At 29.7% G+C, this 22,851-nt stretch overlaps 1 protein-coding gene across 1 annotated transcript; it reads right to left on the bottom strand.

Annotated features, from left to right (window-relative positions):
* Positions 1 to 18,663: 18,663 nt before the first annotated feature.
* On the bottom strand, positions 18,664 to 19,699 carry LOC112598671 (the record flags this gene model as incomplete). Its single annotated transcript, XM_025345202.1, has 3 exons — positions 18,664 to 19,095; positions 19,169 to 19,333; positions 19,406 to 19,699. Coding segments are annotated over 3 exons (891 nt in total), but the record flags the coding sequence as incomplete, so codon positions are not given.
* Positions 19,700 to 22,851: the final 3,152 nt, after the last annotated feature.

The following is a 22,851-nucleotide window of genomic DNA, read 5'->3' as shown; positions in this document are numbered from 1 at the left end:
TCGAATATACAATATACATTTCATATATATATCGTAGATATCCATCTATATGTATAATACATTATTAGTATTTACCCCCAAAGTATCCTCATATTAATATATAACACTTATTATTCTAATAGTTACATTCACATTAGACAGAATAATATATTAGTAATAGGTACTATGAATATTTATGCTGGTAATAAGGGGACGTTATATGTTTATTATTTTGTTACCTGTTGGCTGTTAGGTAGGTATGAACGACAAACAGTGTATCAATACTTAATATCAAGTTAAGTAAATAAAAAATATTGTACTTTGCATTATTTTTATATATGATTTTTGTTTAACTAGGACTTTAATAATTAAAAAAAAAAACTGCGTGATGTAAAAGTTGTATTATTTTGACTCAAGAATACAGCTTATTATTCTTGATATTTATGACCTAAAAGAACAAAGGTTTTTCACCCTCGTAAAAAAATGTTTTTTAACTTTTTAAGTGTTTAATAATGACAAGTTCAAATTAAGATAGTAATATTAGTAGTAGCATTTCAGAGTAATACCAACAAGTGTTGTCGGAATTGAATAAGGGCTAAGGTTCGCCATTAAAATATAATCGTTCCGTACGCTTTAACTTTAGATTTTGGTTAATAATTCCTAGAATCGTGAAAATTCGTTGGTTGCTAAAGTAAAAAATAAAGTTGTCTCACGATGAAGTTCGTGCAGTCTCGTCGACTGTTGTTATACACTCACTAATTCATTCTTATTATAAGGGTCGCAAAGTCTGAAACAATATACGAAACGTACCTACATAATTCATTTTACCGTAACGTCAAAAAAAATATTTTATTACAACGTTACGAAAAAATAAAAAAATAAAATAATTAAAACAACATGTATACCATGGCCGCGTTTAGATTTTTCAACTTCTGTCGTTCTTGCATCCACGCACAACATAATTAAAATAGTCCATTCATAAAAAAAAAAATAATACAACTCAGTATTTTAGTTTTATCTTGTCTATTTTCGTTTTAAGCGTATAAACACAAAAGTTGTTTATAGGTCGTGTTGTCTTCCCCAAATGCAGCCATGACATACGTATTATAACAGTCGGTCGCAGAGCGGTGGTACACTATAATATTATATATAGACTCTGCGATGGTGACGTAATAGTAATAATATATATCTAATATTTTTATCTTCGAATTGCGAACAGAGAAAATTGATCTCAGCTCCAGCGTCTCGCGAGTCGATAGCGTAGGTACTAGCCGGCTGATCGTCCGCGGGAGGGTAGGGCAGGGGAGGGGTGAAGTCAATGGGTCGCAGGCGACGGCGGGGATGACGGTGGTGCGGCGAGGAAATGAAAATCACTTTTAAACGGAAAATCATCTGACAATTTTGTGCGCGATGACGACCAATTAGCAGAGTTTACTATTATAGCTTCTAGCGGTGGCGTGTGCGTGCGTCCGTTTGACGTCGGTCGTAAAGACCTTCGTGGTTGTCGTGCCGGGAATTTTACACCCTCACATTCGCACATATTTATATATATACGTACACACACACACACACACTCACACGCACATGCGCGCGCACAGCCCGAAGCCGAACGATGCGTTAAATCCATTATATGGCCACTGCGATATTTACACCCCCCCCCCCCCCCCCCCCAACACCATCACCAACCCTTATTCGGCCGACGTCTGTGTACACACAAACACACGCATGTATGTAATATAATATATATATATATATACACATAGTTGTATTATTATTGTTGTTATTATCATTACCGCCGTCGGATATTACTTACTGCGCCAGCCGATATTTACCGACCAGATCCGTCGCCGTCACAATGAACCACTCGTGATGTGCGCGGCGTATTACAGTATACGTACGCGTATTATTGTTGTGAAAAAAAAAAAAAATAAAAATAGGAATACGGTCCGCGCCCGGAAAAAATATATAACATTATACGTCGTATATTATAGTATTGTGTGTAGAGTAGTATGGAGTCGCGACACGCGCCGTGTAATTATGCAGCCACGTGACCGACGTGCACGTCGGACATATGGTGGGTGCGCGTCGTGCCCCGTGTGTGTGTTTGTGTCTGTGCCGATGGCAGGCCATCATCATTAATAATAATAATAAAATAACGCGTCGTGTATTATACGCGTACCGCGTACACGGTGCACATAAGTATTATATTATATATATTTTATAAATGTAGAGAAAACGACGGCGGCATCAATACTCGAATTCTAGCCCGTCCCGCCGCCTCCCCCGATCGCCCGGAATCGCGGACCCCGCGAAAACAAACACGTATATACGTATATATTATACGTAGGTGCGTTACAGCCGAATTGCACGCCAAGCGAGTACGACGCGCGTATCGCAACAACGGTTTATTATAGCGTTTCCGGCCGCGAATGCGCACAATGAGATCTGCACACTTCCGCAGGACATCAATATAATATCATACGGTACAGCGTTTTATTTTTATTCACCGTGTGATGATGTGCCCAGTCATTTACATACGCGCGCAAATCGCGAATCGCGAAAAAAAAAACGCATTGTACAATTGATTGCGATTAATCGCCCGAAAACGGCAACGGTACAAAAGCCACTTCGACATTATTAACGACGTTACACCGAGAGCTGCGTTGATTTTATTTCGAAAATATGCGTGATTGCGGACCCTCCGTGCAATTTTTGACATCGGCCCCTTGAAAAAAAAAAAAAAAAAAAAAAAACGATTCCCTAATAAATATAATATTAAAATATTGATGAACCAGTTTTTGAGCTTAGAAAATAGACAACATTATATTATTATTATATTGTGTATGATTTACTTTTTTCTACCGAGGTGTATCGTATGATTAATACCCATTTGCTATTTTATAAGAACGTTATTAAAAGCCGCTTCGTTGGCGCTAAAATAAGGACAATCGAGTGCTAATGAATAGTATGTGTCGAACCACACAATAACGTAGTCTAACAAGTATAATAAATTTGCTTCTTAATAATAACTACTAAATACTCATCATTATTCACTATAAGTTATAACATTTAGGTGCTGCCATAATCGATTTTATGAAAAAAAAAAAAAAAAGTGTGTTTATTTTAATATTATTTATTAAGTTATTTTTATGATACTATGATGTATGCTTTTTTTTTTATTATAGCGTGGTAGTGCACAGTTGAATGTTTATTTATAATTTTACATAGCCCTTTCGAGAATCCCCTTGAGGAGAGAGCGCCCCTAAAGGGGTTTCACTGCCCCCTCCCCTTTGTAGCGCTCCGTTCATGATAATTAATTATTATTATTTAACGATAATTATTCATAACTGTAATGTTAAAATTGTTGTATCGTTATGAGTAAAACATATCAACAATTTTTAAAAATATTGTGTCATGAAAAAAAAGAAAAATAGAATGCATTGAATGTTTAAACGAATTATTACAAAGTAGAATTACAGTATTGTAAATATTGCGGTTTTTATATAATTTAGTACCATTTACATTGCATACATTCACAAATTTTATGATAATAATATAATATATTCTTGTCTTTAAAATTACGAAGAATTAAAAACATCTTGATTTGATATAATATTTAACTACGATTTTTTATAATTTAAAATAATAGTTTACAATGTCATAGTGTCATACTATACAGTTTCAAAAATAAAAATCTATATACTACACAGACATACACAAGTACTAAGAATCGAAATCGAAACTTTTTGATGTCATTGTTTAGCACTCACAGTTTTACGTTTTACAAAACTCTAAAAATGTAAAGAACTTGAACGTGGATAAAAACATTTTTAACAACACTTTTGTGTGCCGAGAAAAAAAATATCTCCGTAGACGGTCCAAATAATACGTCATAGTGTAGAGACGATCGGACAGCGATAGAACTATAATAATATACTGGAATGCATAATAATATAAGATTATCCCGAAAAGTGGCACTCACTTTGAATTCAATATTATGTTTTCAACGATTTCGCTCGAGTACTTTTAGGAGCTGTAGGTATAAATGCTAACTGATTAAATTGTACTGCTCGAGGCTTATCGGTGATATCGCTCAACAAAGGCCACAGTAGCATTATTCTTTATTTTTTTTTTTTATCATTCTTATAATAATGGGTACCTACCGGGTACTCAATATAGATTTCGAAATATAATATAACTAACGAGATAATATCTATTATCATTATTACTATTATTATTTTTTTATTACTCTATCTTGAAAAACAGTCAATGACGACTGTTGCATGACGACGGCGACGACGACGATGACGATGTCGAAGATTTTCTGATAGCAATATTGCCGTCTATGTAATGGGCACCGGAGGCTTTGTTTTGCGCGAAAAGGAAGGGTTGTGGGAAACAAACAAATAAAAAAAAAAAAAAAAAAAAAATACAAAAAGCTTCATTATATCTACCTACCCTAGCGGATGGATCATATAAAAAATATCCAATGCTGGTACAGTCAGTGTTGTATTAATGCACATACATGTATAATAATATAAAATATATATGGACTTGCGCGCTGTGTATCATACACTAAATAATATAATAACGCACACGGTTGCGGTTTTGTAACGATATATATATATAAGTGTAGGTACACATACGCTGTTAGATGCTGCGGGCCGATAATATGAAGGGATGAAATTAATCGTGTTTGAAAGGAGGCCCCCAGGTAAACACGAAAATAATAATGTAATGTCTCGTCGGCCAGGATTTTTGGAGTTTTATTCCTGCCGATCGCCTACCGCCGAGGCCGTCGTAGTCTGTCGACAATGGATGGAAACGTTTTCACGGAGGTAAATTCGAGTGTTAGCTAAAGTAAAAAAAAATAAAAAAATAAATAATGTTTCCATGCTCGTTTTATGCACATTATTATATATATTATGTGCATCGCATACTCATGTGCACACACGTCAGAGATTGTTTGCCAAGAGGGATTATAACCGATACCACTACACTAGCGCAGTCCACAACCCTTCTGTACGCATCATCGTCCCAATACTGAACAGTGTAAACTGTAAAGTGTACAATAATAATAACGCCGTCGAGCCGAGTTTCGTTGTGAGCGACATGAGCATACACTATACGGACTTACGATAAATTGGTTTACACGGGAGAAGCGGGTAAATATATTGCTCATGACAAGATCCAATAAACAATATATTACGTGATATTAACATTTTATTAGTATTTGCTATCACGTTCGTCCGGTTTCGTGCACAAAAAAATGTTTTATTCGGAGATAATAAACAAAATATTATATTATAGGTACCTACCTACGTATTGCGTATTTACATTTATTCGTCCTCCACAAAAACTCTATGCGCTTTGTTCAGATGAAACAAAAATGTAATTGAATTTAAAATTACTACGGTCAAAATTTAATACCGTGTATTTCACTTCCTGGTTCCTACGTGACACAGAACCGTCTTTGGCTCTTAATTCGGGAACGGAGGTGGATTTTCAAAGTACAAAATTTTATTTTTACAGTAATATAATCTTTTATGACTTATCATAATATGAGATTTAATTTTCATTGTTCACCCTCTACGTCATAATTAAGTATTAACTGAATTTTAATGTACAAAACAAAAATGAATCTATAAGAAAAAGCACACACACTGCACGATTATTTTGGTTTCCAGTGAGATTTTTGTTGATATTATTAGTTAGAATCAGAGCTTACATTTAAAAAAAAAAATTGCTGTACGTTATTAGCAATTAAAACGTTATAAAAAATTTTGAGTTTATCGTTATTCAGAATTAAAATTTTTATTATATTTTATTATTTATTAATTAAATAATTGAAATTAATTTTTTTTTTTTTTTATGATAAATTATATATTATAACTAAGGAGCGGATGTTTATGCTCTAAGAAATTTTAAAATATGCATGAAATTATGCACTATAAAGTATAAAAACATGCGTAGAATTTATTAAAAATATGCATCAATAAAATTTTTTATTTATTAAAAATTTAAAGTAATAAATTATTAATAGGTAATTTAAAAAATAAAATAAAATTCATTATTATTATTAAAATTAAAAACGATGTTTGCAAACTTCTGTTGAGTTTTTTGTTAATCTGAAAATCGACTATTCCCGGTTGACGCAAATATTATATGGGCGATAGACCTATAGCCGCGGAAAATGTTGATCTATTAATATTAGTCTTATCGAGTCCGTTAAAAATATAATACAAAAAAACCACATATATGCACTAAAAGTAAGATGAATGTAGAAATATGATCAAACAAGTAAAAATCGAACAAATATGCAAAAATATGTAAAATTAAATTGATAAATTTAAATTCTTTGAGTGACGAAACAAATTTCTATCGCACTCCGCATTAATTTAGATGTTATTAAAAAATATGATAAATGCATAAACATCCGCTCCTTAATTATAACATTTTGCATTATGTTTGGTTTGATGATATATCATACATTTTGTTAATCGTTATGTTTTGTTTTGTGTTACATAATTATTTATGTTTATCGTTTTCCGTTATAATTACGTTTACAAATTTCAATCATTTTTTGTCAAATAAACGTCATAATCATAACGTTATTATAACGTTTGTAAGCCTTGGTTAGAATACTATAATTAATACATATTTTTGCGTAATTCGTTACATATTAACAAAACATTACAATATTAAGCTCCAATAAATTTGAAAATATTTATCTTTAATTTACATTAATAGTAAAAAATGTACATCGATCAGGTATTTAAAATTGAATAAATTATATTACAGTTTTAAATCTAACGTAATAATATATTACATTAGTTAGTAAGTAGGTAAATTACATTTACATGTAAGTCATCAAAATAAAATCCTCATAATTGGCTTTAAAATTAATTATATTCAAAATTAATGTAAATTAATAATTAGATACTTGGTTAACAAATATTTTCTTTTTTTTTTTCATAATTTTTAATAAAGAATTCATCATTAAACATTTTTTAATTTGTACAGAATACTCGTATAGTTTATTAAAATTAATTGTTTTAAACTTCTAAAAATTATTTTTCTAATCTATATCTATAACCAGAAAAAAAAAACTTGAATCGGAATCTTTTGTAATACTTGGAACATACTTCTTACTAATAATTTAAGTATCAAATAACACGTATTTCAAATAAATCTATAACTTTCTTGTATAATAATATTTTTTTTAATTGCAGTGTTAAATATTAAGTATCTATTTTGCAGGTTTAAGATTTTTAAATCTAGATTAAAGCATCAAGCCAGTAACTGTCATTGATTTTTTTTTTTTTAATTAAACACTTACAATTTACTTATCACATTTGTCGTCAAATATTAAAATGAATTATAGAACTGAATAAAATAAGATTCATTAACTTATTTTGTCAAATATAAAAAAAAAAAATAAAGAAAGAAGCTTTTATATTAGGGTAACCATATTTAAAAAAATAAAAAACAAGATAAAAATAAAAATCATAATATTTTTAAATTATTAAAAATTAAAATATAGAGTATTTAGACACATAAAAACATTATTCTGAAAAACATAAAATAACATGGTTAAAATAAATTAATATTTTTTTATATTTTCTTTAATAACGTATTTTAGTATTTTACTTAAAAAAAAAAAAATAAAAATATTAATTGTAGAAACAGTACCGAGTCATTGAACTCATTATTTATATGTTATTAATTAATTGTCAGCTGTAGATTTGAAATGGTATTTCAAGGCGGGCGGTATGTCATGAACGTAATTAAATTATTTCATTATTGAATATTATATTTTCGATAACGAGAGAGTGGCATATGATTTTTTAGTCACTACCTGTGAACCGTTAGTCGATGATCATTGCGAGTGCCAATTGCAAGTCTTGTATAGGTACACACGGCCGCCTCGAATATCGGTTATACTTATAATTTATAAATAAATGTTGTGTATTATTATTATATTTTTTTATATATGTAACCTGGATAATAACAAACAAAAGCTAATAATCACACTTGGTTACATTTAAGGCTAAGCAAATATTTAAACACACAACCATTGTGTAATTCATTCTTCGAAATTGTGTTTTGTTCGAAATAATGAATTCTTGTATAATCGATGTAAGTATATAATATTATAATGTTTTTCCAGTAATTTGTAACTGGAAATAATATTGTTAGGTATTTATTTCTTTTTAGATTGAAAATAATTATACCGTGAATAATAAAACAAAAAAAAAAAAATAACAAGAAAAATATCATATTAGTTTTATTATTATGTTTTAATTTGACTGGTAATATATATTTAATTGCACAATCAATAAGTACTAAATTTAAAATGTATAAAAATTATTATAATTTTTAATTTTATTTATTTTTTTTTTTTTTTTTTAACGAACCCAAGAATAAAACGACTATAGGAAACAATTAAACAACATAAAAAGATATTGATGGGATTATGGAAAAAATTAATGAAGTAGAAAAACAAAGATTATTAAACATAGAAACCGCGGATAAGAATTATAGCAAAATTTTGTTATCCTTTACTGAAAGGTACTTCTAAATATCCAAACTATATCACGTCATAAGACAAAATATTTCGAAAAACAAAGGACATTATAACATAACGAAAATTTCCAATGGGACAGGTAACATAATTGTTAATTTTGGTAACATCATTAACAGTACGATCCATTTAAATAAAACAAGTCCATAATAACCACTGCTCATAAGTCACACCGTCCAGTGAGTTGCCGGTGGATCTCCAGAACCCAACAAGCACTGCCGATCCACGCCAGTAGTATGTTTTAGTATGTTCTGGATCCCCCGCAAAACTAGTATATCCGACTACTCTGCCCAGCCTATCTCTATGCTAACACTTATGCTCGGTCCGGCCCCTCCCCTCCCATACATGTCTATCACTTACGTGCTCGGCTGTGCCCCCCTTCCTATCCCATTCGTCATATCGTGTGGTATCCACCCTTTTAAGTACAGTTATATTACTAACTTATGTGAAATAAAGACATGATATATTATATAAAGATTATTTTTTATTCATTGAAATAATATTAAGTTTTACCATAAATATTTACATTGTACTTACTTTGCCATTAAATGGATTATAAGTTATAATTTGGCCATGTAATATAAAGCAATATGCCGAAGTGGAGGCTGAAACACTTCTTTGGTCTCAATCTCAATCCTTAGATCAATAGTTGACGTTTTTTATATTACCGTCCTGTCTGCTCATATAGTCATATCCACAACTATAATCGGCAATAGTTTTTTGAAATCTGATCGAGTCAATAGAGGAGGAACATTATTACGACCATAGTAGGATTTCTGGAACTCAGTGTATGCGCGATATAATGTAGCCATCTTGTTCTTAGTAAAGTTGCTTTGAAAATCTTCGTAGGGGAATGCTTCAGAATTTAAATAAACCTTCAATTTTTTGATTTTAAAATGATCAAAACATGACATTGCTGCACTCGTACTGTTTTTCCTATCAGTCTGAAATCCGATTATAGCATACCGAGGTTTTTCTAATTTTAATATAATATATGTGACGACGCTTGTGCTCAACATGGAGCTATTATAATTGGGCTATACTCGGAGTAATAAAATATTTATTTATAAATAATAAAATAATAATTATAATAATAAACATTTTATAAGGAACAGGTTGCAGCCAGTCGCGCTGGTCGGTAAATATAATACTATTATACGTATGTACGGTTTACGTTGCTGACAACAATGTGATTTAACAACAATTTTGGTAAAAACAAGAATCCAAAAATACTACTGATAAGTTTAGATTTTTATATTATTCTATTCAATAATTTTATACACAAATACCGTAAAAAAACGACTTTTTTCTAATATCAATTTCAAAAGTTATAAATTATAACAGTTAGGTTAGCAAAAAACGAGATTAATACGAAACAGACTTAAAAATACAGGACAAAAAGCGTCTCGAAAGAAGATAGTCAGAACAACAGGACAGAAAGTTGAAATAAAGGATAATCCTATATAAAACAGGATGTATGGTTAACCTATTTTATATTTAAATTTTAAGATAAAGTTTTAAATTTAATAATACAACCGATAGACTATAGAACACTTTTAATTTGATAAATTGGAGAAGATTAAATCCGTTTTGAATTATAACAGCAGAGGAAAATAATTTAAACGCCAAACTTTGATGAAGCAAATGTTTAGAAGCTTATCGCAAAACTGAGAAAATTATATTTATTTTATAAAATAAAAAAATAAGGATTGTAAATTAAGTCAATATTTGTTAAAAGAATTATACTACAAAAACGTTTTATGCAAATTTTCAGGAAAATTTTAAAATAAAAATATTAATTTAGTTCATTACAATAGTTTTTTATATCAAAATATATCACTATAAATCAAAGAATTTTAAATTAACTATTTATGCTAAATGAATTACGTATGAATAATATAGAATTAGTGGACTGTTTATTGTGTACACTGTACATAATTAAAAATTAAACCTTATTTTTATAGGTTTATGAATTCATTGTCATATTAACCTAAAAAAAAAAAAAAAAGAAATGTTGACATTCAATACGTAAATTACAAATGCTTAAATACTATTCAATCTGACTATCATTCATATTACGTGGAAATGTTCTATTTGTTGATTATATTGTAAAATTATATTTAATTAAAAGTAAATAGATGTAGGTACCTGACTATAAATAAATCTTTTGTTATTGAATAGCAAGTTTTTTTTTTTTTTTTAATCAAATTTATTTTTACTTTTAGATCATTTTCTCGCTTATAATCATTATATTAATAAGATTACAGTCTACAGATGTATGCATAACTATATCATAAGAAAATATTTTCAATTTTTATCATTAAATTTAAAATTACATTTATGCTTTTAATATAGGATCTGCAGGATTATATTAAATGTTTAATAAATTAAATGCATTATACATATAATTATTATGGATATGGTCATAAAATACGACAGTTTTTATATTATTTTTAATTTAATGGATCATAGAGTGTATTCAAACCACGTAGTAACATCTGTGTTCTAGGATTATATTTTCTTTTGCATGATATCATAAAAAAAAAAAAAAAAATTGTGAATTGGAATCTTTTTAGATAAGGATTGTAAATCATATTCCTTGAATACTTTTGATATCTGATGAGTCCTTGTAGAGAAATAAATTAAATATATTCCTGTGGTTGTATTTTTTTTTTTTTTTTACTCCATTTTTAGTTTTTTTTTTTTATTCCCTGAACAATAATAATATGTATGTACCTATGTGACTAAAGGTATTTTTTTTTTATCAATTCCTACATTTTACAGAATTTTTATTCTGAGTATTATAAAATATTATATTCAAGGCTTGCATAGTTTTTTAAATATAATTTTTGAAAACTTAAATTAGTCAAGTCTTAAATATTTTATCAAGCACAAATAAGTTAATATATTACTTCTATGTGAAAATAAATAATTGATAGAAAAAATAAATAGAATTTCAGATGAAAAGTATCTCGTTTGCATTTAAGAGTAAATGTAATAAAAAAGTATGTCCTTGAATATGTCAACTAATTAAAATTACCTCAACTTTAGTCTCTTTTATAAATATATAAATAGATTAAGTATTTTTTTAAATTTTAATCAAGTATTTACGTATAGTATTCTTGTAAATATAATTAAACAAGATTATAAAATACGATATTCTAGTAGAGTTTATCCAGATGTGAAGATTTGGTTAAAATGGAGTAAGTAGAAATAGGTAATCAAATTTACTCGTTAAATAAAAGTAAAACATTGAACACAAATTGTAGACTTTTTAATGTCATCAAAAAATATCTCGGTTTGGTTGTACAATATACCTACACTTGCTAATTAGTTATTTTGTAACCTAAATTATGAGTCATGTGTGAATTTTTCAACCGTAAAAGCTCACTTTAATTAAATTAACAATTAATATAATTGTGTAAATAGTTCATCCAGTGCTTTCCTCGTGTCTTCGAGAACATTTTCACTCCGCTTACGTCCACACAACGTAGGTAGTTACATCTGAAATACGTTACACGGAAATCCGATACTAATAGAGTTTCGAACTGAAAGCAAACATCGAGCTACTTCTAATCATCAGCAAACAGCTACCGTATGGTTTCATCCAGTGATTACTGATTCCTTTGTAAGCGTTCGTGATTTTCAATTAAAACAGTATAATAGTCTTACGATAAAATCTATATACATTTTTCAAACAGAGCAATAATTTAAGGACGCATGAAACCGGCTATTCAATCGGATACGATTGTCCGGGATAAAAAAAAAAAAAAAAATAAAAAGCCATCACCTCGCTCCGTTTGTAGACACTTTGGATCGTGGGACAATCGAGAAGGAATATAGGTAGACTATTTACGTTATTATTATTATCACTACTATTCGTTTGGCCGTAGAGCGTTGGTCTCTCTGCGCGTTCGTTTCCATCTCGCTCCTCTTCCGCCAGTAAATAATTAATTCCACTCGTAGCCGTTGTGTCGTTTGTATGTCATTTTAATAAAATGTATACGTACCTAATAATACGCAACGGGGTTATTGTTGTCGACGCACATCACATTAATACATTATACAAGGGGGTGCGTGCGGACGACGATGACGACGATAATCGGTCGGCGAGGATGACACCAATAAAAACCGGTCATCTCGCGAAGAGCGTCGCGCCATGTATTATGCAGCACACCGGGCTCAAGCCGGCACCGCCACTGGTATCTAATATTATATTATATTATGATTTGTATGTATCGTCGTCGAATTTCGTCACGCAAATTTCGTCGAGCAACTGTAATAATAATAATAATAATAATAATAGTAATAATAATAATGATGATAATAACAACCTAACCCTACAACAACGGCGGCCACGGTGTTTTCTGCTGCCGGTAGTGGCGGCGGCGGTAGCGGCAAAAAGACCCAGGGGCGCAATAATATTGAACGTTTTCGAGTGCCGCTGCGGCGTGTATAATTGCTTGTTACCGCTTTTCGAGTACTACTGCTGCTGCTGCTGCTGCTCCACACTACAACAGCTAGTAACTCTCCGTCGCCCAATGGACCCCTGCCGCATCGGCGACCCGCGAAAACATTCACTTCAATCCCCCTCGGAAGCCACACCGGCCCCGCGCGTATTTGTAAATAATTCACGATAATTTCACACTTGTCACGGGGCGAGCAGCTTCTTTTTTTTTTGGTTTCGATTTTTTTTTTTTTTTATCCATCCCATTCCGTTTTATTTCATTTCCTTTTATTACATTATATCATTATATTATGTACCGCCGCCGTCCCATTATTTGTCACCCGTCCTACGTCGAACGCAACTCGAATCGGTGTTATGTGTGCGCCAGCGATTACCCGCTGAGATTTTCTGGTCAACGTCTCCGGGCGCGCACACACACACACACACACACGCACGTTATGTACGCACGCGAACACGTGCACTTAGGTCCGCGAAAAACGCCTTTGGCACGCCTCGTTTAGCACGCACAATGTAAAACGCCGTCGCATCGCCGCAGCCAGCACGCCACTATACCGTCTCCACCACACCGTTGCGGTCACGGGTTTAAGTCGTTTTGAGGTTTTTTCCGTTAAACAGTCTCAAAATTCCCCTCGCCCGGCCCACCGCCTGCGTTTAGGCCTTTCCGCACCCCTGTGCGCGGTCCTGCGTTCGCCTCTCGTCGGGAGATTTCCCGTGTAAACCGCAATAAAATGTTTGTCTCGAGCACGCTCGTCGTTCGCCGACCGGATCGAACCAACCGCGCTGCACTCGAGGCTCGCCTTGTATGTAATATAAGCATATATATAGGTACCTAACACGCCACGACGTATTTATTTTATTGTTCGTGTTACGGTGGTGTAAGTACGCATAATATATTACGTAATATAAGCAGTGATGGCTATACAGTCGTTACGCGAGCTTCTTTGTACCGTCGATTTCGTTTCAAACTTGAATTCGCACGAACACGGAAAAACTCGAGACTCGAGTCTTGTATCCCTAGACATTTGATCGCTTAAATTAAACGCGAGTCGGTTGCGCGCGGTGTTATTCGATAATACTAGAATCGGGTCAGCGGTTTTATTTTATCTTAATGGTTTTGATCACTGCGTATCAGGAAAATATTACTATATGATTTACTAGCGGAGAAATTACCCGGTTATAGGTTCTATGAAAGACGTGTTTTATAATTTTTTTTCTTAACTTAGCCTGTATTTTAATGAAAATATTAATTTATAAAAATAAAAAAAATAAATTAAGCTATGTATATTAATATCAATTTTATGAAAAAGCAGTAATTTTTATATTTAACAAAACAGAGTAAGGTAACAAAAAAAAAAAAAAAAAACAAAACAAAATGCTTAGAATTCTTTATTGACCTTCACATGTCTTCTGTGTGATTGTAATTGGTAGACTAACCTGAGTGTTTTTCAAAAAAAAATTAAAATTAAAAAAATATGCAGGTACCTAACTCATATACTCGATAAGATATTCTGGCACTCAACTCGAACCGTTTTTAAAATTTGATACCTTTACGCGTACCTACGGGTGTGAACTTTTATTTTTTAACACGTGACCTACTGGCTACTACTAATATGAATAAATGATAATATTGTTAAATTCTCGCTGACGTGGAAAAAAGTAACAGTCGAGGGAAATTTAAAATTCTAATCGATCTTTACAAAAAATTACACACAAGCATAATATAATATGTTCCATACAGATCCTGTGGTTTTTGTCCAAAAGCTACCATTTTATTTTCACACTAAATGAGTCACGTTTACTAGATTTCTTCGAATGTTATTTCATAAAAACTTAAAATTTTGTTAAAATGTTTCATTCATTTTAGTAAACATTATTTTTTATCTACTAACAGTGTTTATTCCAGATCCTCTATCCCAAGGGGATACAATAAGATAAGAGCAAATAATGGAGGGAAGTAAAAATAAATCTAAATTGCATACAAAATTATTTTTCTTGTTTTTTGCTCGTAAGAAGTTATATATAAACATTAAACCTACACACAATATAATGTAATAATAAAGCTCGGTATAATCGATTACGTCGTCGCACAATAGGCATAACGATATAAGTCAGATTATTATCGGTAGGTGCACATTAATTGACTAATTGACATATGAAAAGGCAGTTAAATAAGTTATTTAATATGTATCATATTTAATTCCCTATCATAATATTTATTTTATTTTACTATTAGTTGAAGTGTAAGTCTATTTGAGAAGTAATAACTCCCTCCCCCCCCTGAAATAAACACTGCTTACCAACATTTATTAATTATTTATTTTTTACTCCTACTGTACGGAAAAAATGTTATTAATAAACTATTCAAGCATAAATAATACTAAAAAAAATAAATAACATCATGGTAGTGTACGTTTTATGTATTTGACTAAATTTACACTTTAAGAATCTTCTAAAAATATGTTGTCTAAGAATTTTTAAGAATTACTTGATGATTATGTATAAAATAAAATAAAATAAATTAATATAATATAATAGTTGTTGTAGAATTGAGTCGTTGTATTATATTTTTCAGTTTAGGTATTATAAATTGTCAATTAAAACATTTAATAAGGCAATCATTGTGAATAAATACAGTTTTACAGATAAAAACAAAATATTGTATGAAAAAACAAATTCAATTTTAAATTAAAACGGATGTCTAAACAATCAAATTACTTTAATATATACAATTCTTATAGGTACATAGTTGAAACATGAAATTCAAATACTATTTTAGTTTACCTAATGCAATTCGTCTGGGTGAAAACAAAATGGTAGATTGGGTCAAAATAGGTATTTTAATTAATTTCCATTTCGTGATATGGGTTTCCTCTGAAAATTTTACCTTTATAGTATCCGGGTAAATGACGTTGGTCAGCCGGTTACCCCTTTTCAACTTTTCACTTTCTGTTTTCGAACGGACGATAAAATATTATATCAGCAGCTATAATTTTATACGCATAATAACACATTTAAACAGTTATACATAAATGTGTTAAAACTTAGGTACTTATTAGTTGTCAGTTGCGAATTGAAAAGTTAAAAGTGTTTGAAAGCTGTATACTGTAGATAAATTAATATATAAAAATGAAATGTGATAGCGTAAGTACTCTGGAAATGCGATTTCTTGAACAATACCACACACTGCCGCTAACGTATACAAGCTATATTTCTATATTTCTGTATAAAGTTACTTAATGGCGAACTAAACGAATTGTATAGAATTCAGAAATGTAGGTAATATATATATATATATATATATATATACATATATTCAGTGCATTAAAATACGAGCACATATACAGAAGGACTCGATAAGCATGCTCACCTCACTTTCTTTTTTTCAATAATGCAATTATTCAAAATCTGATTTACGAAATTTTTAAAATACACTTAAAGATCGTATTCTTAAATTCTTGAGATTTTTTTGTGGTATTTAAGGAGTATCCTGCGGAGATTTTTCTGTTTATAAAGTGAGAACCCCCTTTTATACTGTAAATTATTTAGTGGATACTTTTACTAAAAAGTTAACCGTATTAAAATAGAATTTTAACAAGTAATGTATGAGTTATTTAACTTTGATCATCAAGGGTAATACGTTAATGACGATGGCTTTAAAAATATAGGGACTCGAGGTTGAAAATTATAATAATTAATATTAATTTATAAATATTTATAAATTGGTAAAAATAATCCAAGTATTATAAATACTTAATATAGTATTATATCTATTTTACATTTTTGTAAAACTACATTAAAAATTATTATTTTGGTAACTGAGAGATTACTTGTTCCAATTTTGAATTAGGTAATAACAATTACAAAAAATTATCTATTAAAATAATTTTCAGCATAAAGAGGCGTTTTTGTTTGAAAAACAGAATAATTTATATCACTTCAAGAAAATAATTGGGTTGAGCATTCTTTACGAATCACCCTGTATATATACGTATAGTATTATTTATGCATGAACCTTCTTCGCAATATAAACTCACAGAATCGCAATTTAGAATGAGACGATAAAGAATTCAAAGACATTACCGGTGAAACGCAGGTATACACTGTGCTTTAAAAACTTCATTAGGATGTTCGTCGGATACGTTTGGTGATTCTTTAAGTGTTAGAATGCAATAATTCTAAAGTAAGATTTATTCTAAAAGTAGCTGTATATTATAAATTATTTTAATTTTAATCCATATCGTATTCGTAAACCACACCATTTCACGATTACAGAACAACGATTTTTTAGTGGTTTTATTTGTATTAAAATAATAAGTAATAATTTAAAACTTAGTTAAAACTACATTGCAACATACACCCATTTTATTGGCATTATTTTCATTTTTAAAATTGTTATAGACGAAAACCCAACATTTTTATGAAATTGTAATCCGTTCTTTAAGATAAATTACAATGATAGTTTTTTTTTTTTTTACTTTTTAACGCTATAAATATTTAAATTTATTATTTCTAATTGCTATGGACTAAACTTTGTACTAACATAACAGTTTTTATCTAGTTAAATATTTTGTTTAGTTTATACTTTATTTTGACTTTTGTTGTTTTAGCCATTTTCTATAATAATTCCAGTCAATAATATATTGGACTTTATAAAAAACTAATTTTTATAGTAAGTGTTATGAGTTGATACAATACATACAATACACTTGGGTAGATCACAATTGATGTCGATTGAATTACATAATTTAACTGTAATTGTTTATTATAACGCCTAAATAATACACGCATACCGAATTTTGTTAAAGTGTATTATCCAATATGCACCGATCAGTTATCGTGTCACACGCACATTTGACGAATTAACATTTTGTTTCTGATATTCAAAGCATTATGTTCGCTTTGATTGTTTGGAAAATGTTCAGTCGACTAACAATTAAATTATAATATTATTTTATTATTCTCATCTACTGTTTGGGGAAACAGTAAAATGTTATGTCATGATGTAGCAACGCTACGACGGATAGTTATTATATTATAATAGGATAAATGTATTGAAAACAAAATTTTATTCAAACTTCATTTCTTTATAATATGGATTATATGCATGTATTATTAATTAAATACAAATAAATAATGTACCAATATACATAAAAATAAAATTATATTATCGTGGTTGACAGAGGTGAGTACCTATAGTGGTTAAAATTAGATACAATAATGTCGATAACGTTTGATAAATAATTTTTTGTAGTAATATCATACTATTCAACTATTATGATTATAAACATTTTATCATAAATACGTAGTTAAATATAAACGCAAATAATTACAATTCAATGCCTACCTAGAAAATTTAATAAATATCAAAGTGATCATCAAGGTAGATATTTCTTTAGTTTCGTATAGCGATGAATGCAATTTAAATTTAAACTTCAATCATATTATGCTTTCATTTGATTATTCTGTTATTAAATATCGTATTATATTATATGACGAATAACAGTTCTCTTTAAGGTCAGATATCAATAAAATTTCTGGCTATTATTGAATAATAGGTTTAGTTAATATTTTTTATTTTATTTACAACACCATTGTTCAATTATTAAGAACAACGTAAAGGAATTATTTTTGTCTAAGACCCAATGAGCTTAGCGCCCTTTTCTTCTAATTTTAATGACAAAGGTTGACTGTGAAACCAGGCTTCGTCCAAAATGGTCTCTGGGTCGGTTTCCAAAGCAGGGTGTGCGGTGTTTGGAAGAGCCACGTTGTAGCCTGGGAACCAATTGGGAGGCGTAGACCCCCTAAGCACAGCCGCCGATTGATAAGGCTCTCGAGTTTCCAACAACATGTCGCGGGGGGCCTCTTGATCGTCGGTCATGGACGCCTGTTTGTCTGGAAAACTCCCACCAAGCAATACCTGCAAATCGTCAACATTATCTATTGCCGCCGCTTCCGCCACGGCAACATTCAGCCTGGGAATAATACTGTCCAAGCGTGAGCCCGTTTCCATTTCCGGATCCTTCACGTTGACGACGGTCGGAGGTGACAAAGGTACGACCATATCCTGCACATTAATTCAATTATTATTGTGAATACCGGTATGTATGGCGCGTCGAATAGTATGTATATCGCCTTACTTCTGTTGATATTGCTGCTGTAGGACCGAGTGCTACGAGAGGAGCCTCGAGATTACCTCTAGAAAAAAGGTGTTCGTATACTTTGATCGGATCAGTCTTCATGCTTAGCCCGTTTTCGATTGATTTCATTATATACGCTAAATATTGCGGATCAACGTTGTTTTCCTTAAATATCGGTAATGTAAGCATTTAACTCAATCTACAGTGGACAAAACAATTGTGGTATAAATTCCTTACGGTGTCCTCTCGGTTTTCTTTGGACGTGGCGTCGTACATGTCGATTATTTTCTTTTTTGGTCTTCGTTCATCTAGTATCGTGATTCCACCCAAAAGTTCAGACAGCTCAATATCTTTGTTTTCTGCCTCGACCAACTTTTGTACGGTTTGTAAAGTTACTTTACATTTTTCAGCGGGACACGGACACGGACAACAAGGTGTAGGACGCGTGACTTTGGAGGGTTCAGCGATCGGTTTGGGTAGATTGCCGTAGCATCGACAATCGTCAGTTTTATTTCCCTGAGTAATAGGTAACGTTAAAAGTGTAGATTATTTAATTTTAAATTAATTTATACTTACGGTGGTTTCCATCTTAATTATTTGTTTCTATTATTTTGATAAAATTATATTTAAAACCGAATATTCTTTTATATTTATTTAAATTAGATTTCGGATAATTTATGTTGGATGTAAATAATGATACTTCTGAAACTAATGAAAAATATAATAATTGTAAATTGTCTTGTTTATTATTTTTTAATAATAAATGTATGAGTTAGATAAATATATTTTAACTCCATTGCAACCAAATATAATTTTGTAATAAACAATTTTTAAACCAATGTATTAGGTAAATAAACATTTTATGTCTATGTTAAATTTGAATACCGTGAATACTATTTGTGTGCTGAAAATAATTTGGTAATAATTGATAGCGAACACTTAATACAATTATAAGAAACTGTTAAAGATAAATCGTGAACGTTGGTACCGTAAAAATAAACCAAAAAAAATATCTTAAAAAATAAGATATGATTAAATTGTTCAAAATGTTGTTATAAAAAAATCAAAAAGCCTATACCTATAAAGCACGAAAATAAAACTATAGCAAAATTAATTACATTTTTAAGTTTATAAATAATTATCATTTTTATTTTTTAGTCTTGAAATTCTATAATTTCTTCTTTGACTATTTAGGTCATTAGCATTATATTTAAGTAAAATTTTAAATTAATTAGTATGATGTTTATGTAAATTGCAGTAACTGTTGGTACAATTAGATTTAATATTTCGTTTAATTTAAATAAATTGTGTTTGTTTCATTGTTTTGATTTGGACCTAGATTTGTTTCAATCAGGTTGCTTGTGTTGAGTTTATCATATATTCTTCACTCTTCGAATGTGATTGATCATGCATAATTGGCATATTGGTGGGTCATCATTTGCTATCAAATATCCATGGTTAGCCTTGTGTGGCCAATTCTGGCCCGATTTAATTTTTTTTCTTCTGTTGTACTTAAATTGGATTTCTTTTTAATTCACAATTGTTCACACAAACTTATCATTTTTAAAAACCATAATTGTTTTAAGGTAGGAATTTATAATATGCATATTGTATAATAATATATTATCCAATAATATGGATAGCTTTATATTTATTTCTGTAAGAGATCTACAGTTTAACTCAAGGATTATCTGTATCCATCTATTTAAATTTGTAATAATGAAATATTTACATTTTTTTCTATCTGTAATAGTACAAATTATTTGTAGTTTTCATCTTTCCTATGTAACTGTACAAAGTGTCTTATCTTAATAATCGTGTATACAACAAAATATGATAATATGAAGAAAAAAAATTTAAAAAAATTTTTTTCTTGGAACTAAAATCATTTTCACAATTTAGATATAATATTATAAGTTCACGTTTAATATGTTTAAAACAAGACTTTGTTTTTGTTAAATAAAGATTAAATTCTTAATCTAGTATAGAATAGTGTATTATTATGTGTTTATAGATATTGTATATTTTTGCATGTAATAAAATAATACCCGTTTATTGTATTTATGTATTTATTATCAAACTGTACTTGTATTATTTATCGTTATTTTTTTTTTTCTATTATTCTAAATAATTATGAATAAATTGATAGTTTTAGAAAATATTTTTTCAGTACAATATACAATTTATATATTTATCCTAATAAGGTTCATATATTATTACGTTTCAATGATTGATTTAATGCAGTTAATATTGTAACTTAGAAAACTTTTCTTATCGTATTCTTAAAAGTGTATAACAATTATCATTTTTACTTTTGGGTATACTGGTCTAGACATTTAACACAATATCCCGTGTTCACGTATTTGTGCCATAATAAACTTAAATCGTGTTGGTTCCGTTTTATCGAACCGACTTGCTTAAGTTTTTCGTTGGCAAACCTACACACAAATACATTTCCTAGTAGGATTTTTGTCTAAGTAACCTTTTCCATTGCGTTTAATACCGTAAAGCGTGTAATTCTCAGTTCGTCAGTCGATGTTTTTATACTCTTAACATCACGCGATGTTAAAACGTCATCATTTGTATTTACTTAAATACAGGTATTTCAGGTATTTGTCATTTGTCATCACTTGGTATTCATGGTTGTTGTTATTGATGTAATCCTCATTCCTCAGATACTAGTCTAGCGCATTATAAATAACGGAAATACGTGAGCAGGTTTTAGTAAGTGTATTAACCAAAGGCCATCCATAGAGCAGGGTAAATAGGGTCTTCGCTCCGATCCTGCTCATAGTTTTTGATACATTATAGATAATATTATTTGTTGCATATTATGCAATAGAAATAATCTAATTTTTAACTGGGAGTTGTTTAAAAATATTTTAACCTAATTATAGTTATTCAAAATCTACATTAAATAATTTTATGTAAAGATATATTTTGAATTATTGAATTTGGAATAATTATTGTTAAAGTAATGTTATATACTCTCTTGTACTACATGTGTTTTATTAATTCATAATATAGAAATTGTATCTTCAGAATAACATATTTAGCTAGATTATTTTTAATATTAATTTAAATTTATGTTATAAGATTCTTAGCTAAAAATATTATCGAAGAGAGAAAGACTCCGTTGGTTTTTATTCAATATTCTAATTTTTAGGTAAGTGACAAGTATGTTTAAAATAACAATCATAACTTTAAACTGCTTTAACTGTTCAATAATTTTAATGTATTAATAATGCAAATTTTAAAATCCTTATAACTTAACTTGATTTAAAAAAAAAGTATTTAATAAGGCTTATTAGGGGCCCAGATGATAATATTTTTACCTTTATACTTCATTATAGGTTAATTCAATTGATCTATATGGGGTGACAACATAACAATAATACAATATTATTATAAGTAAGCATATGATTAAGCTTATATTCTCATGTCGATAAATGCTCTGTATTTTAATCTAATAGTAACACTGCCTTTATAAACTATTATTTAAATTTAAAATTTTAGTCTGTTCTATGTTTTTACTAAAAGTAATTAATATTGCAGTTATTTATATATACTTTTATTTATTTAACTATTATAAAAATTGTATCCATCTAATATTATTAAGTTATTTAAACTAAATAAACATCTATAAATAACAAATGTTAATGAATATCGAAACACAGTATGTA

This window comes from Melanaphis sacchari, unplaced genomic scaffold, assembly GCF_002803265.2.
Source record: "Melanaphis sacchari strain LSU unplaced genomic scaffold, SCAv2.0 Contig49_pilon_pilon, whole genome shotgun sequence".
NCBI lineage: Eukaryota > Metazoa > Arthropoda > Insecta > Hemiptera > Aphididae > Melanaphis > Melanaphis sacchari.
This window is presented reverse-complemented; position numbering and strand designations above follow the sequence as displayed.